The following is an 18,082-nucleotide window of genomic DNA, read 5'->3' as shown; positions in this document are numbered from 1 at the left end:
TATCGCCTATCACGTGACCAACGGTGAAACGTCATCGATATTAATAGAATGCAGTACCATTGGTGGATGACTGCACGTGACTAAAAGCAAGCTCCATGATTGGTTGTTGTCCTGTTGTTTTTATCGTTGGTAGACATTTTTTTCTGGTTGCCTTCACTTAATATAAGTTTTGACCAAGGACGGTAGCTTATTCTTTCCATGAGTTGGGTTTGGGTTTTAAATCGTTTTAGGATGTGATTGTTTGTAACAATGAATGAACGTTAAGTCATACCGTTTCTTCAATTACAGGCTGATGTGGCGAACTAGCTTTTGTAGCTTAGCCTGGACAATTTTGTTTGCAATCAGGATACGAGGGAAGCCTTTTAACTGAAGTGTTCTGCTAGCTTAGTTTAGCCTAGTTTTGTCAGTTTTTGGCTTCAGTTAATGGGCTATTAATAAAAGAAAGTTCTAAACGTAACATATGAACTGGGCTAAGGGTTAGCTTGCCTTAGTTGTACAGGAAACATTACTGATGGCATGTCATGGTGTTCCAACGTGTAGTACCTGTAGAAGTATTGCTTTAGAACGCAGCAGCTACAGCTTACGGGTTGCTGAAACTACCAGCATAAAACTGTAGGTTACTTGATATCATGTGTAATTTAGCAACTTGTTGGCAAGGATGTTTGGCATATTTGTTTTTTAACAATTCATTAGACTTATCTTATACAGTACATCTGATGCGTAGGTACACGGAAAGCTATCATTTCTCATTTGTTTTTTATTTTATTTATCTTAGATCTATACAACTATTAAGAAATTGCTACTGAAAGAAGCCAATATTGGCGATTTAACTGTTTAAGCACTTTGCTGTAAGTCACTTCTAAACCAAGTAAATCTGTTGATTGTTATCAGCTTTGATTCTTTACACTGAAAGCATAATGTTAAAAGTGGATCGACATCACTTTCATCCTGTAAGTTGCATTTTGAATAAAAACGCTTGGTCCTTCAAGCTGTTGTTGTTACTGTCATACTAATTATTATGTATCATCATGCCCATTAAAAGTTTGAAAACTCGGTGACAAATAATGGAAGGCTTGTTAAGTTACAGACTACTAATTTTGCAATCCTATTATATGTGTATATATATAAGTTAAAGAATACTCGTACTGCAGAAATTTATTTTACTTGTATGTATGTTTTTAAATCAGATCACTGCCGAATATGAGTTTCCTGCATCATCTTATCACTACTACAAAAAGTCAAGAAATGGTGCTTGTGGTGAGAGACCAAACTTTCAAACCTCTCGTAAAACTCCATCCCCGAATGGAGATGTTAAAACTTATCTACAGCGCTCACCAACGTCAACTGTAGTTGGAAGCCTCAATATTGGTACGACTGGTCATTCTCCCGTTAACAGGCACATGGCAAACCGCATGTCTTTGAAGCGAAAAGTGTCCTTTAAAATACCCCACAGTCCAACATTCAAAGATGAACCTGCCTCTGATTTTAAACCAAATCAACATCCACTTCTTGAACTGAAAGTAAATGAAGCGTACGCTGGAGCTAGATTCCATAATCCCCCAGCTGCAGATTCCTTACCTAAACCCCCTACTCATTGGGTAAATGCTACCTGTTCTTCAGCCCTGGGACAAATGTGCAGTGTTGCACAGCTTGACAACATCACATTGCATGTGAAAGGGTTGCTGAATGTCCAGGCATGATGCAGAAAAGTATCTGATATTTTTGATTACCGGAGTATTATAATGATAATTAAAAACTGATTTGCCGAAATGATTTTTCCTAAAAGCTTTCTAGCAACTTCCAGTGAAGAAATGTTCAACAAAGGAATTTTATTACCTCGTATTATACGTAAAGCTGAATATTTTTTCCTTTATAATTGTCTTAATGCTATTTTGTAGTCTTTATCTTTGCTGATATTACTAAGTTGCTATTTTTTAAAGCATATCTGACACAAACAGAGTTTTATCTGTTGCAAAGTTTTAAATGAGCTACCAGTTTTGAAATAACCACGTTTACAATTATTTCAAAACACCTGGTACGCTGTTCCTTACTGTGCCTGTTTGTGTTTAATATAGCAACACAAGAACAAACTACTTGCCTCCATACCATCATGGCAAGGTGGTGTTGGTTCAACAATGATGTGCAGTGTTTCTCAGCATTTTGATTGCCAATTCTTTTGTCCCATGTGCTCTTTGCTTTACACCTGCGTTAACCTTAAAACGCAAAAGTTGTCTTCACTTACTATTTCAAAATATTTTTCCATTGTACAACCAAACAAAAGGTGTCCTGCACATGGCGTTTTTGTAATTTACATGTATGGAAATATTGCATTTCAATATTATAAATTGATGTTGGTTATTCAACTAAGTGGAAGATAATCATGTGTATACTGCGTGAAAATTGTTACACTAAGCTACTACCACCGGAAGTTCTTGTGTGCCTGCTATGCTCTTGTATTGTCATTCTTTGATTCCATTTTGTGCTCAATCGTTCTTAGTGTTCACTGTGGATGCGTGTAGCCATGTTCATGCATTTTTAAATGCATACACATTCCCTGTGCTATACTGCCACACAGTTTGCTTCTTCTCATCTTTTCATTGCAGTTTTATGGCAGAAATGTCTGTTCTCAACCCAGAAGGTTTAAATTTTTAAAATACCTCTGAACGGGCATTTCTGAGTGTTTTTTTTTTCAATAATATTTACGATTGGTTGATTTTAAACCTACTCTTTGTGTATTATATTGCTCAAATTATTACCAAACTGATAATACTGTACTTCTAACGGTATTTCAGCGTTTCTTCAAATTACTCTGGATAAATTGTATGTTTGATACAGTGATGATTTTATAATGTGAAATAGTCAACTCTAAATTTCTGTGCTTTTAAGTGTGTACTTACGTTACCACTTACCAGGCATGTTAAAACTCATTTTAATGTGCTGATTATTGCATACTACCTCAACCTACATCTAACACTTGACCTGTTTCATTTGCAGTTTTAACGCTGCCAACATTACCAAAAGTTTTGAAACTTGTTGTTTACCCTGTAATTAACCCCAATTGAATGTATCTGGCATTACCCTATTTACTCCTATTATATCTAACCCTGGCTCAATAGAGCCACCCAATTATGTGAAAAGAGATGGTCTGATATGTTTCTGGCCTGGCAATTGACTGGTATTCATCATGAAATCACGGTCATAGAAAGGGATTAGTGTCTGATCTCAATGTTTAGCGTCTTCCCAAAAGAATTGATTGAATTATTATTAATCATTTGAAGCCACAAACAAGTTTGACAGATTATTCTGCACAATTAGTAATTTAAGTTAGCTTAAAATGGCGCTGTTTTAAACAGTTTGCGGTCTGTTTCGTGCAGTTTATATTCGCGAAGGAAAACATCTAACCAAAACCCAAAGATTTATCATCTAAGCCTTAAACGGTTATTACAAGCCTGGGAAGCCCGGTGAGAGAGAAAATTGTTTTAACTTTATCTTTTTTGGATTTTAGAGCTGTTGCTCCAGAAATGCCTAAACTTGCAAAACTAAGTTTGCAAAACTTAAAGCCGGAGTGTAAGGCTTAATAAGTCCAGAAAAATTTTGTAGGCTAAAAACAAAAGTACACCTCAAATTGCAATTTATGGCCTCGTAGGCCCGGTTGTAGTTTAGAGTAAACTTTAGAATTATAATCCATGTAAGTTACATTGCATTTGTATAGTAGATAAGATGAGTTCTTTTTTAGGTGCACTCAATAACGACCAAAATATGTCATATGTGTGCATAGTTAGGTGTAGCCGCTGCTAACCGGGTTAGCGAGATGTTTGGAACGTCTGCGGTTACGGTTGTGTTTGTCAAACATTCATTCATTCACATTCCTGTGGCTACATCCGTGCATTATAAATTTATAAGCAACTTTGGCCTAAAATCCTTTTCTCAAAACGAATACAGCCGATGTAATGAATTGAGATACGATTGCTTTACTTTTTCATATTATGTTACTACTGGGCCTGAGAGGCCCGTAATCGCTGTTTGTGTTACAGAACAGTAATTACAGTTTAAGGGTTAAATAACCTTACATATCTTCTAATGCATATTTATCTAAAAGTGGTTTTACCAACCTACCCAGTCCTAGCAGTACCCATGCGTAATTGACAATGGGCCGGATAGCCTGAATTTTGTTGAAATAAGCAGATTTCATCACAGTTTGTCAGACTCGTGAGGCTCAGCCCCATCTGAAAAAAGATTGGCCCTCATGAAGAAAATGTGCTTAGCATAGTTTGTAGTTACGCACTTGTAGTAGTTGTTGTTCAGCCCCCTTCAAATAATCCTGGCTTCCTCTGGTGTCCCAAGCAAATTCTGAGCCAACTGCTTAGTTTGACTTATAATTAATCTTTAGTTTGCAAAATGATGGACTTATAACAAAAATATCACACAACAATATCAAATTCAGATTAAATTCATTAGCAGTTGGCAGCGGCCAAGTGCACTGAACGTTTAATGGCTTTTAGGCCTTTCAACTTCTTTTCTGAACATTATACGATGCGTGAGCGTCACCGAGTGTTTAAAATGTTACTATTGACAACGAAGGCATCCTTCGTCTTGATTGTCAAGATGGCCGAATCGTTGCCTGTCCATGTAATTCCTGTGGTGCCTCGAAGATATGAAGACACAAAACCAGCTCTTAATCAAGCATTTACTCACGATGCAATATTAGGTAAGCAAGTTATCTTTTACATATGCAATTCAGCTGAAACATTTTTATTAAAACCGGTAGACATATCGTATAGTTAACATGTTTTCTAACAGTTGTAGGCCTACAACTGGCAAGTCTTAAAACAAGTTAACTGAACGTTAAAGAAAAGCTGTCAGTATAAAAATTACAGAAAACGTTTTGCGATACTGTTTAGTGGTTAAGAAAATAAATTTTAACGTAGGAATTATGACGTCAAAATATCAAAGCAATGTGTGACGCTGGTGCTATAGATACAGAAAGATTATAAGGATATGGTTAAAGACTGTAGGCCTACTTGAGTGGGTAACAAGAATACCTTGCGCTAATTAACCCTAACCTAACAGTTGCCGTAATTGATATCGAAACTGGTGAGGTTAAGCCGAACAGCTCACGGTCATCTCTTGCTCTTCGCACTATAGCTTAGTCCGATGTACACCGGTAATTGGCTTAGTTTAGAGGCAAGAATGGTCGACTGCTTCACTAATACACGTAACATGAAGTGTCAATTATGACATTTTTATACTAAAAGTAGGTATTGACTGCAGCTAATCGTGAACCTGCGCAGTCGTTTTCAATCCAAAAAGCTTGGCCCGCCTACATTACAACAAACTAGGCCTACTATAGGCTACTTAAGTTATTATAATTGGAATAATTTATACACCAGCCTTCGAGTATGTTGATCCCATATGGTGACGTCATATTTTCACCACCTCCGTCTATGTTCTGTGAGTAAAAATTTTTTTCTGTATATTTGCTGATACCGTGGTCGTTGCTTTATAAGCCAGCCCATCTCAGGACGGGACAATTTTAGGTTTATAAGCGAGTGGGAAATGAGTTTTCGACGCTCCTGCTCTAAGCATAGATGACTCTGCACAATACTAACAGACAACAGACAAGATTATTGTTTTAATCAACAACATTTGTTGGCATAGAATACTTTATTGTGCAAAAGCAGTAACAACGATCAACCACTGTGTAACTGATATTGCGACGCAAATTTTGGTTCAGAAACTAAGTTTACCACTCAGAAAAAATAGTGAAAAAGGGTGTACTGTACAGAAACGACGCGTGGATTGGTCCCATTTGAAGTACACCATGCTACAAGCCTTCAACGACCCATCTATGCGCTCAACTTTATGCAATCGCGTTTTCTTGTCCGACGGGATTTTGGGTTTATAAAGCGTATTATTTAAATAACTGGACAAACGAAATAAATCGGGATCAGGCTAAATTGGGCTTTAAAAGCGAATAGGCTTATGCGTTTTCGTTTAATCAATCTTTAACCTCGCACGTTTACCACAGTTAAATTCATTATAGGCCTACTTAGACTTTGACTGCTTTTCCCGTTCAATATTAGTTTGCACTTTGCAGGGCTATTATTTTATCTTTCTTAGGTGTTTAGCATTTTGTTTTTTTCCCATGCATTTTATTACAAAAAAAACGATACGGTACTTTTGTTGCTACAGATATTGGAAATAAGCTTGCTCTTCAAACGCAACAGCTTGTCGATTATGAGAAGACCGAGGCCCTGAAGAAATGTAAACAAGAGGCTTGGAAACAAGCAGAACAATACAAAGAAGAATGTGTTGAAAAGGCCCTGAAAGTGGCGAAAATTAAACAGGACAAGCTTATTGCCCGGCTGAATGAGCAACATGAGAAAGTCTTGAAGAAAGAAATATCTAGAGTTGAAGGTATGTCGAGAGTGGAAGGAAAGCTAAAGTTAACGACAAGTAAAACAAGATTCTGCATTGACTGAAAAAAAAACAAACTAACAATAGATCAATCGTTGAAGGCCTACCTAAAAAGCAGTTGACAAAACTTCGTGAATTTTATGTCGTACAAACAGTGAGTTTAAATAACGTACATGGCTTCACAGCTTAAGATGAATTATCTTCGCTCAGCGTGCTTTCATGTTGGAAATTTCCCAAATTTTTCTCTTATATTTTAGGTATAATGCAACAACGTGGGCGTGAACAGGTGTTCGAGGAACAGCTCGCAGGTGAGAGGAAGATAAACGACATGGTCGCCAAACTTCACACAAACTTTGCAGAGAAAAAGGCATCTGCCGTTCAAAGCGCAAGAGATGAAGAAAGGAATATTGCCCAGAATCACAAGCAAGAGCTTATAAGGTATTATCATGGAAGTAATTTTCACAGAATTTGATCTCAGTACGATTTTTGACAATAATGATAATTAAACCTTGTGATTTAGACGCCCGTATAAATTACAGGGAATTAGATAATATCAATACACAAAGTGGGTCACTGTAGTAAACGTAAGTATATTGAGTTAACTTTGGAAAAATATACGTGAACTCAATTTTTTGGTGGAATTTATCATTTATTCTGATATTGATACAACAGGCTCGCTTGTCAATTCTAACTTCAAATAAATGTAACTTTAGAAATGCATGTCAAAACATCAAAAGTATCATAAAATATTGCTATTCGCGATTAGTTTTGTGTGGGACTGGAAATATTACCTGGATCCGAAATGAATCGTGGACATAAAACGACGTCTTTTCAGCCAACACGAGGAAGCGTTAAAAGATCAGCAAAACCGAGATGAGGAACACAAACTCTTTAAACTGGAGGAGCTTAGGTCGGTCATGTCCGAGGAGAAGAGGCAAGCGGTGCTGGAGGCGGAGAAGCGGGAAAAGGATTCGGCGGATCAGAGAGTAAAGGAGGTAATAAAATTATTTAAAATTTTTATGTCAGTTAGCTACTGTATTAGGCCGTAGTTTATAAAGGTTTGTGTGACGTAAACGCTCACTGCCTTCCCAATCGATAACATGTATGTTACACGCAACATAAGCTAAAACTATCATACAACAACTGCCACTTGAAGGCCATTTTGTTTTCGATCAGGTGACCGCCCATTTTCAGAACATTGTGCAACAACTTAATGATGTAATAGAGGAAAGGGCACGCACCCAACAGAGCACGGAGAAGGCGTTAAGTGACATGGAAATTTTGAAGAACTCTTATGTGGATAAGTTGAAGAATACGAGAAACGCTTTCGTTGCTTTCGCAGAAAGCTGTCGACCGGACTTCTTCGAACAACAGGCCGACTTCCTCATAGAGATGAACGTTATTGACCCGGACGACGACGTCTAACGCTACATCTCGCATCTATTGAACGTTAAACTTAACCACCGACTAAAGAAAACTACCGCGTGCCCATAGAACACACGAATTTACTCCATGTACACTGTGATATTACCTTTTCTCGCTATTTTCTTTGATAACAAATACCCAAGTGTCGTATGCCATTTCTTGCGCCGATTCTAATCACAAAACTATTGACACCGAGGACATAATTATTTGTCTCTATTATAAGCCATAACAGGAATGATGAAAGTTGGACCCCAGTTTTTATCACTGATTAAAGAGTCATAATTTCCGCCGTTGTTCTGTAGGTTTTAGTTTGTAAAAGCCATCAACTGCAAATCGTATTCAATTTTATGGGCATCCACGCAATCACTCATGGACAGGTTAATACTAACACTCAGCAATAGCCAACTACGCTGTATTCTCGAGACAATAATTGACAACCTAAGATGAACATATAAAAGCTGCCGAAATACAAAAGATTCCCAACAGAATCTAGCAATGACTGAAATTATAACTGCAACCTAGTAAAGGAGGTTCAATGGTTTTTGGCATACGGGTTCAACATAGTTTACAACAACTTACAACAGGCCTAATGATGTTATGATGTCTTCATACGGGTTAAACCGTCAAGTGCTCCTTAATAATAACGTTTCATATCATGAACTTTGAGTTTTTGTCAAAGTGCATCGTTCACCTAGCTACCTTTCAGTTGCAAGTTACTGTGAAAGCACCACGTCGATGCTGATCTTGGGCGCCATGTACAGTATGCTTCACTCAGTACAAGCTCTCGCCTGAAGCATAATCCGCATCTGGCTACCGCTCTGGGAAAGCCAGATGCTCAGATTGGGGCCTTGCAACTTTTCTGTTTTCTTTTACAAAACTCTTTGGGCATTGCATCTCGTTGTGACTCAAAGGAATCAATGCCACTCCTTCGTCGCTATGGGCAACCACAACGCCAAGTTCATTTTCAGCTGTTGTAAGCAGATAGCACGATGCGTCTCCGAGTGAAAGCTTAGAAAGAAATTTACAGCAAATAAAATCTAGCTGCAAAGCATACTTAACGCTTCCATGAAGTTCAACGTATTGAAAACATGTTGAATACACTGCTACCTGTAGATAAATCATCACAACTTATATTACTGTCTATCCAATCAAGAAGTAGAAACTCACAACTTTAGCCAGTGCAATGTCTCCTGGTCTGAAACACTTGTAGATTTCAACACGGTCTCGATCAGTCTCCCTAACGTTTTCTTTTCGAATCATTCCACGAAACGGCATGGAGAGAGTTTTGTTGTTGACAGCAATGATATGGCATTTCGCAAAACGTGAAGTTATCTGGGTTATCTGTGTTAAAATGAGTTAGATTTATGATTAGCGTTTACTGTAATAATCATACGATGACACATAGCAAGGGATTTCAAATTTTCTTGGTTCTATTTAAAAGGTACATACGAGAACATCAAAGCAGAATTTAGTATGTACGGGAGAGACTTTGTCAACAAAACACACTACAGTCAGTAAAATCAACTGATTTGTGCATTTGAAATGAGGATATTAGATTAAATGCATATGGTTAATCGAATTCAAAAAGTAAACTGTTTTGCCAAAAATTTTTATATACTGCAAGCATACGCTCAAATAAGATACAAGCATTGCAAGGTGAATGACAAGTTATCGGCTAAATGAGGATTTCCTGTTATTAGCAGCATAGATTTTATGGCAAATGTTCTGCGTAACTACGTTCCAAATGGTATCTGCCTGCACAAGCTAGTACTCAATTTTAAGATGTTGATTAATGCAAAACATTAATATAGAACAAATCAATGGCCCATTAATGTGCACATTTAGATTCATGCATTATTAAATAGCAATTAGAATGCACTGAAAAAGGATAATAAACCATGGAGGCCCACAAGGTGAAACAAACCTTGCATGTGACAATGGCACCTATTTCTGGTACACTTTGCGCCTTGTTTTTTGACTTCACAGAAACAAGAGGCAGATCTGAGGATTTCTCCCGCTCCTTTGCGACTAGACCTGCCAGTGACGCAAAAACGTAACCTTGACGGACGTAAGTTCCCGGACCAGCTTGACACAGCTCTACACTGGATAATCTTTCACCTATGTAAAACACATGAGCTTGTCAAAAACTTTCTCCTAACTAAAAGGCCAAATATAATTCGCAAAAACAATTGTAAATGCAGAGGGAAGTAGATCATATCTATTATACAAAATTTGGGTTGGTAATGTAAAAATGTCCATTAAATTGTTTTACAACATGAGAGAGACACAACAACTGACAGGGAATGTATATATTCTTAAAACTGGTACACACAGTATTATGAATAATAAAATTAGATGACATGTATTTTTATCATTAACATTCCTTTGAGGTTTCCATTGAAAATGTTCTCACAGCCTCAAGGTAATACAAATATAGACAAGATATTGTACAAACAGTTTCAATTAAAATTGTAAAACAAATATATACCAATATGCTGCTGACTACAAGGTTTGATCTAAAAAGAATTCGGTAACACATAAAATGCTATTTACCTGGAATGCAAACCTGTCCCACAACTGCATCCATGTTTGATTAATTACCAGTTTCCTTTATCAATACATGAAGTATCTAAAAGTACACATGGTTTCAAAGACACTGAGAAATAGATACAGCATGTTCGAACATTACATATATATTTGTGTATACACAACCAAACAAAAATTAGACCAACTTGAAACGATGTGCTTATATTATATGCTGATATGGTATGTACATATCATGTTTGTTTGTAGAGACAGAATAAAACTTCTATTGGTCACAACCAGCAATTATGATAACCAATGGCAAGCAAGAAAAAATAGAACTAAGTTCAAAAATTCGGAAGCACATTAATTGTTCATTCGGATAAAAGGGTTCTAGCACTGGAATAGCCACAAAATCTTGACTATCAAAAACAAGAAGCGAGCAAATAAGGCAGGAATTGTTATTGCAACTAACACATGCCACACATACATGTATGCAACTCTAGAAATAACAACCAAAGATTGAAATAAATAAAATATATATATTGGAAGAGTTTAACAAGCCATGATGAATGAAATAACATCAAAACACACAATGAACATCTTTACTGAAGAAAACCTTAACAAAAATGCTACAATAAAATAAAATACAGCAGAGAGAGATATTATTTCTTTACAGAGCACAAAATTGTCTGGTTGAGCAACAAAAAACAAATGTAAGATAACTGTACAGATGTGCAAAATACACACTTGCCTCAAAACATCAAACCACTGAGATATTAACTGTACTACTGATATGGTAAATAAGTCGCAGGAATGAAAATTTCATTTTGATGAAAGCATTGAATTAGGGGCAATATCAACTACTACTAGTTCACACTTTGCACACAAAGAAGCAAGTTGTTTGTGACTCAATTATGTTTACAAGCAATGACGACTGGCATATTTTACAACTAACAGTTATTTCTAGTCAGTAATGGCTTAAAACGAGAAACAGATAAAAATATGTGCAAAAGAAAATTTAAACTGTGGTAAATAAACCTGCATGCAACATAATACAACTGCACCTATCAAAACTTTGTAGTGAGAAAAACTATACATACAGATAAAACAATAGAAATGCATTGGCATCAATACTCTAACTCATGCAACGATAACGTTCAAATACTTTCATTTTCCAACAGACATTTGCTAATTACAAGATATCACCGTACCATACCGAAAATTACACTAAAACAGTTTAATGAGCATACATTATTGAAGAAAAGTCAGAAACTTGAAGAATTCTAGATAAAGAAAAAGCTATGTTGAAAAACTTATCAAAGAATCTAAACAGTTTAATATACAAATATTGACCAACAATATACTTATGGCAGAATATGCAAATATTATTTAGAAAAACAGCAAGAGAAAATCTCAGTTCACAAAATTCAAACATCAGGAAAGCATAATTTATTCTACAAAAATTCACCTACGTTTATAATTGCCCATTTAGATTGATTTGTGAATACTGCATTTGATAATATTATAAGTTATGCTGAGTTCTTCTAAAGCAAGTTCCACAATTTTGAATGATGTTGAAAAATTTTATCAAACCATAACATTTACAGCATTTTGTGTATTATGTATATATATAATATTTACAGAATTACAACTTTTTGGAACAACAATGAAAATGCAAAAGGTTTATGATTAAACAGCCTAAAGTTTTTGAAGATATAATAGAGCATGAATTTCTAAGGTTTACAGTATCACACAACATGATACTTCTGGATTTTCAGTGTCAAAAAGACTATTGGACTTTTTTGTATCATTGGACTTCACCAGATCTCGAACAATACCTTCGTCTTCGCTGTGATCACCTTCGGATGAAAAGTCAATCGTGTGTGGATGTCTGATCTCTTCTTCGTGAGCTTTGAGGACACGAGCAGCTATGTCAGTAAACACCTCAGTAACATTCGCATCAGTGTAAGCACTTGTCTCGAAGAATGGAATGCCAAAGTCATCAGCTAGTTTCTGACCTTGTTCTGTTGACACTTCCCTGCTATCTTCGCGATCACTCTTGTTTCCAACCAACATGGTTTGAACATGCTCGTCTCCAAACTCAGATACGTCGCTGACCCATTTCCGAATGTTAAGAAATGACGATTCACTGGTGATGTCATACACTAGAAGAACACCCTGCCCTTTACGATAATATTGTTTCGTGATGGTCCTATAACGTTCTTGACCTGCAGTATCCCATATTTGAATGCGCACCCTTATTCCATCAACGAGGACTGTTTTCATCTTGAAGTCAATACCAATCGTACAGACATGGCTGTAACGGAATTCTTCTTCGCAGAATCTATGCAATAAACAAGTCTTCCCAACTCCAGTATCTCCCAGAATCATTACACGAAATAATATGTCGTAGTCCTTATCCATTGCAACAGATTATTTAATTATTTCAAAAACTATTGAGCTAAACAACCACACAGCCCTTTTGTCAGGATTCCTGCAATGGAGGTAATGTCATTTTACATATACATTACATAATGTACGAACAAGAATAGGCCCTATCATATCACAGGTCGATATGAATATCCAGTTTTATGGTATCACCACCTAACAATAAAATTGCATCAATATGTCATCTAATTTGACTTTGAATGAGACACAGTTTGCTTTGTTTCAAAAAATATATACAGTAGAAACCGCTTTATATGACCATTTTGGTACGAGCTCAAACTTAGCCATAAAGCATCCTCCGTTTACTATGACCAGTCTATGAACATTATGACCACTTGCATCTTTTCAGGTTTTTATCATCTTTTTGGGTCAATTACACAAGTTGACAGTTAGTAATTGTACCACTTGTATTCTCCATTCATCTGCTGACGTTCACTTTAATGTTGTTGTTTAATGTTAATGAAATAAATGATGAATTTGATGTTTTTTTGTCATTTTGTGCCTAACTGTATCAATCCTGATGTAGTCAAACGGTACTGTAGCTGTTTCGATTATTGTGACCATTCGTATATTACAAGCAAAATGGTCTGGTCCCAAGGTGGTCATAATAAGCGAAGTCTACTGTATATATAAATAACTATATAGGCTATTTAAAAATAGACCCTTTTTAAGTTACAACGACGAGCTTTGTAAGGAAAAGGAATATTGTTTCTACTAAATTAAGCTACCAAAATACTGAATTAAATTTCTCACCGAAGTTGATAAACCAGGTTAGTTTGGTATTTTGACTTGCCACTGTTAATATGCATAGGCCTACTTCCTCAAACCCAAGACTCAGCCTAATCAGTATCATACATCCCTAATAAATATGACACTGATCCACGTATCAAACTACTCGCAAACAAAAAACAAGCCCAACGGGGGCGAATGTACTAAATTTTTGACGGGGGCGTTGCAGATGAAGCGTATGGCAAACTATATAGCCTAGTTAGGCTAGGCTATAGCAACAAGCCAATACGTAACAGCAAACTGGTTTGCACATTACGCGATTCCGACTCGTTTAAAGTGGATTACTTGTCAATGTTATAATAACAAAACACACAGCTGACTACGTGCATCGTCATATCGCAAAAAGCAAGCAATTAGGCTTTCCTGAGTATCAAAGATACTACGTAGGGCAGGGGTGACAAACTCAATCGCACCAGGGGCCAAAACTCAAAACTTATTTAGCGCCGCGGGCCGTAAGGATAAAACTTGATTGAACGTTTCGTGACACGAGTACATGAATTGGAACAGGCAGCGAAACAACACCGTTCTTTTGAAGTTTTTGACTAGTTTTGACTGGGCTATTTTTGATTATTTTTCTCTTACATCATTATGTTTCATTCATCTCCTTGCAAAAGCATTAAAGAATTAACAAACAATAAAGAAAAAAGCAGCCCAGATTACAAGCGTTAGAATAAATCGGTTTATTCTATCGTATCATGGGGCAACTGCTGTGCTGCTGTATTGTGCGATTTGTTATAATCTTGTTTCTTGCTTGAAAAAAGTAAGTTATACTGTACAATGATCTAGCGGGCCGGAAATAGTTCAATGTATAAAATAGCATTGCGGGCCAAGTTTTATTGTAAAGCGGGCCGGATGTGACCCGCGGGCCGGGAGTTTGACACGTATGACGTAGGGGGCTGGCATTGCATCGTGATCATTGAAGAGTAATGAACTTTGACCTCCAAACGTTTCACGCACGTCTTTACGCTGATGTGTAATTGTTGTGTTGAACTTTTCACGTTTTTAAATCACAGGTAAGTTACAGCTAGGCCAGGGTTGCCATACGTCCGGATTTTTAGTGTTCAAACTGCGTCCGGGGGGAAATGCTAAAAATATGCTTAAATCTCCGGAATTTTTTAGAATTGTTTGTTGCGTTACCGGTAATAATTTCATAGTTACGTCATAAACGACAATACAGCGCTCTATTTGGGATACAATCATACATGGATGAGTGGAGCTGGGCTAGTAGCTGAAGGCCTTATATCTTGGTCGATATTGCAAAATTTAGATTTTAGAACATGTCTGAAACGATAAGAGCGTATATTCGCTGAAGAAAATTATAAAGCAGAGAAAGCAGTAGAAAAATAGCTCAACAAGAAATCTGTTGCAGAACAAATTAGAATACTAAGGAAATTGTCGTTTGTTTAATGCTTAATGATTTCGAAGTGGGCTGCGGGTTTTGTTCGCACCGTCAAGGTGGTGCATTGCTAGTGTGACGTCATATTGACAGACAATGTGTTCATACATCATTTTAAAAACCGCTAGTGGGCACTAAAGAGTTTCCGGATTTTAGGCCACGAAAATATGGTAACCCTAAATGCTAGGACAGTCGATATGAAACCAAATACCAACGGATTGTGATTTGGAAACGGATAATACGGGCTCGCCTAAGTACAGTATAATATTCACTATTTAAACGCTTCGATGAAAACTGCGGCTTAGAGCCATTGCAAGTAATACTGATGGCGTAAATTTATTGCACTGGACACCTTTCAGATAACGAATAGATTAAATAATACTAATTACAGAAAAAACTAAGTAGTGCTTCTCATCCTCCAAACAGCGAAGCACGTTGCAGTGACATAAAGCAAGAAAACAACATTATAACGAATTAAAATGATGCATAGCACCAGCTTTTGTGTATTGACATAAGCAAGTAGAATGATGGGTGTAGCCTGCGTATTAGGCCTACCGTATTTTCTTGAATAGAAACCGCATGATTTGATTAAAAATAAACAATATAAGCCACCCTCAAATAGAAGCCGCCCTCGCATGGAAGCCGCAGAAGACAATGATGAAATCGCTTCGGTGTAATATAAAGGCTGTCATTGAGAACATGCACATGCGAAAAACAGCAGTTGTCACATTACAGTAGTGATCGGATAGTAATAGAATAAAACCTTTTTGTCAAAAGAGAGCGCAGAATTTTATTGTCACCTAATCAACACTGCCGGTACTTTGGGTTGCGAACCACGGCTTGAAAAGCATTGAATTACTAATTGTTTTTTTTCCGTACGAGGCCGACATTTTTTTTGTTTGAGCACAAATACAAGTAGAAGGCCTTGGCGTTATCGTCTACAAAACAACAACAGGTAAAGGAAACTACACACTCACTCGGTACCGGATAATTTTTCAAATTCATCTTAACATTCAACAAGTTTTAATGTTGCAGATTTTTACATCGGTACTTTTGCCAATATTCTACTTAATTATGAAACAACTAAGAGAGGATAAGGAACCATGCTGCACTCTATTATTATCATAGCCTGATTGATAAAATTTAGTTGATGAGCAGAATGAAGAATGACAGTTGAATTTATAGGCTAATTGAAGTAGGCTAATTTTTATTTCTAAAAAAGAACGTTTTCCTGTTTTCGCTTCACGACTCCCGTACATGGTTAACAGTAATTATAGCCTAATTGAACTTTTCGATACTTACAGTATGTTACTCAAATTAAAACTCTAAAAATATTTTAATTAAAGAAATAATACAAAACACCTATTTTGCCGTACCACAAGTTATTGTTTCCGTGTAAATCAAATATTAAGCATTACCTCGATAAATTATAGCCTACTACTGCCATACTTCATGCATGTTCACAAAAGTAATTCTGCATTCAAACGCAAACCTACCCGTTTAAAAGTAGTTCAGCTGATGTAATGGATAAAGTATCCATGCTAAACAAAACTCTTAACTCACCTGAGAGTCTACAAAGCATTTGCATCAAGCTGAGGATTTAAGTATCGATGTCAGCATAATTGCAATTTAATTACACTGAGCACGTACCGGGACTTCGTATCAAACTAGTCTAGTGTCTATATTTTGTCTACAGTCTATATTTTGAAAAGATATTGAAAATATGTTGCTAAATTCATATTGTACAGCGGATTGAACCATATGCACTGGACTTAATTAGCTCAAAATTGCTACTATTTCCGGTCAATTAGGGCAAGGAAATTTGATACAATCGTAAAGGTGGGTAAATTTCTATTAATAATAGCAGATAAAAAAATGGGAACAGCGCGTTAGATTTCTCAGCAGAATGGACTTAAGTTTTGAATTAAATCACTGCATTTCCTGTCAAGCCGGTGTAGAGTTGTTGGAATACCTGTTAGTTTTATCTGAAGTTTGTTTTAATTGCAAAGTTAATCAGTTTTTGTTTTGTTTACCGATTTTATACCTTATATTTTGCATTGTTTACGCCTTTACGGTATAGTTCATGCTTAACCATCTGGCTTGGATGCTAACCAGCACGCATGTTGCTCTGCTTCGCGTTTGTGAGCGGCTGCGTCGCGTTTCGTTGCCCTTTTGTTGTTTTGGGTTCTATGATCTCGCTAGGATTCTGCCAGAATAACTGTGGTATGCTTTGTTTACAGTTATAAGCATAACTGTTTATTAATTTAGATTGTTTGTTAATATGCAAGCGTCATCACTCATAAGTATAGCCTATATGTTACAATGTCTACAGTTTTGTTTATAGGCCTAATATTTTCTGATTACATTTTTGCAAGCCTAATTTTAAAGTTGTGAATTCCGGAAATTTTATTTTGGCCTATAAAATCTCTTTGGCCTTGAGAGGCAAAATGAAGGTAAACTTACTTTATTTGCTTTATTCAATAACTCCACATATCTTATAATTTTAGAAAATAGTAGTACTGTAATGTCCTTTCTAACCAATACTTTTGTTGAAAACCGAGTAGGCTACACACTAAAAGTACTTCACATTACCCTGCAAATTTGGGATATGTTAGGCCTTAGGGTAATGTGAACTAAGCAGAGAAGACAGTTACAGATATGGTACTAATTTACATTTTAGGAACTTCTTTTGTTGCATATTTAGGCTATATTCTTTCATTTCAGGTAGGCTTATTAATAATATCATAAAAGTATCAGAAACAATTACAAATTAAAGAATACAGCCCTGAAGATGCTGCATGCTGTTGAAGCAGGCAAAAAAATACATTACCTTCTTATCAGATTTCTGCTCAAAGGACCTTTTGCATGAAGCCACTCTTGTGGTTGCCGGCAGTTTTCTCATCAAGCTTTTACTTGTAATTGTTGGTTAATCTGTTGTCAAAAAAGTCAGACAAAATATCTAGACTAGACTGGAAGAGATCTATTCTTCGTATTTGTCGATTGTAAATTTTTCAAGCTATCGCATATAACTTTGGGGACGGATTATAAATTATTAACGGATAAGACACCTCTGGCTTGATT

At 36.4% G+C, this 18,082-nt stretch overlaps 4 protein-coding genes across 5 annotated transcripts; 2 read left to right on the top strand and 2 right to left on the bottom strand.

Moving 5' to 3' along the window:
• The first annotated feature begins 189 nt into the window (after positions 1-189).
• Positions 190-2,874, top strand: LOC143460862 (uncharacterized). 2 transcript variants are annotated; one of them, XM_076958521.1, is made up of 3 exons: positions 190-612; positions 776-950; positions 1,188-2,874. In XM_076958521.1, exons 2-3 carry the CDS (start codon positions 918-920, stop codon positions 1,698-1,700), a joined length of 546 nt encoding a protein of 181 aa, XP_076814636.1. In that variant the 5' UTR covers positions 190-612; positions 776-917; the 3' UTR covers positions 1,701-2,874. The 2 variants fall into 2 exon arrangements, with proteins under 2 accessions (XP_076814636.1, XP_076814635.1); XM_076958520.1 differs by having other exon boundaries at positions 190-950.
• A 1,678-nt stretch (positions 2,875-4,552) lies between these two features.
• LOC143459850 (uncharacterized) lies at positions 4,553-8,045 on the top strand. The gene is made up of 5 exons (XM_076957152.1): positions 4,553-4,708; positions 6,193-6,417; positions 6,675-6,855; positions 7,253-7,412; positions 7,594-8,045. Exons 1-5 carry the CDS (start codon positions 4,561-4,563, stop codon positions 7,840-7,842), a joined length of 963 nt encoding a protein of 320 aa, XP_076813267.1. The 5' UTR covers positions 4,553-4,560; the 3' UTR covers positions 7,843-8,045.
• A 130-nt stretch (positions 8,046-8,175) lies between these two features.
• On the bottom strand, positions 8,176-10,512 carry LOC143459852 (exosome complex component CSL4-like). The gene is made up of 4 exons (XM_076957154.1): positions 10,396-10,512; positions 9,767-9,960; positions 9,010-9,183; positions 8,176-8,850 (listed from the first exon to the last, which is right to left on the bottom strand). The coding sequence occupies exons 1-4, from the start codon at positions 10,427-10,429 to the stop codon at positions 8,653-8,655; spliced, it is 600 nt and encodes a 199-aa protein (XP_076813269.1). The 5' UTR covers positions 10,430-10,512; the 3' UTR covers positions 8,176-8,652.
• On the bottom strand, positions 10,471-12,877 carry LOC143459851 (ras-related protein Rab-15-like). Its single transcript, XM_076957153.1, has one exon. The coding sequence runs from the start codon at positions 12,790-12,792 to the stop codon at positions 12,109-12,111; it is 684 nt and encodes a 227-aa protein (XP_076813268.1). The 5' UTR covers positions 12,793-12,877; the 3' UTR covers positions 10,471-12,108.
• Between the last annotated feature and the right edge of the window lie 5,205 nt (positions 12,878-18,082).

Source organism: Clavelina lepadiformis, chromosome 5 (genome assembly GCF_947623445.1).
Source record: "Clavelina lepadiformis chromosome 5, kaClaLepa1.1, whole genome shotgun sequence".
Lineage (NCBI taxonomy): Eukaryota > Metazoa > Chordata > Ascidiacea > Aplousobranchia > Clavelinidae > Clavelina > Clavelina lepadiformis.
Note: the sequence above shows the minus strand (reverse complement) of the source record. Positions and strands in the feature narration are given on the sequence as shown.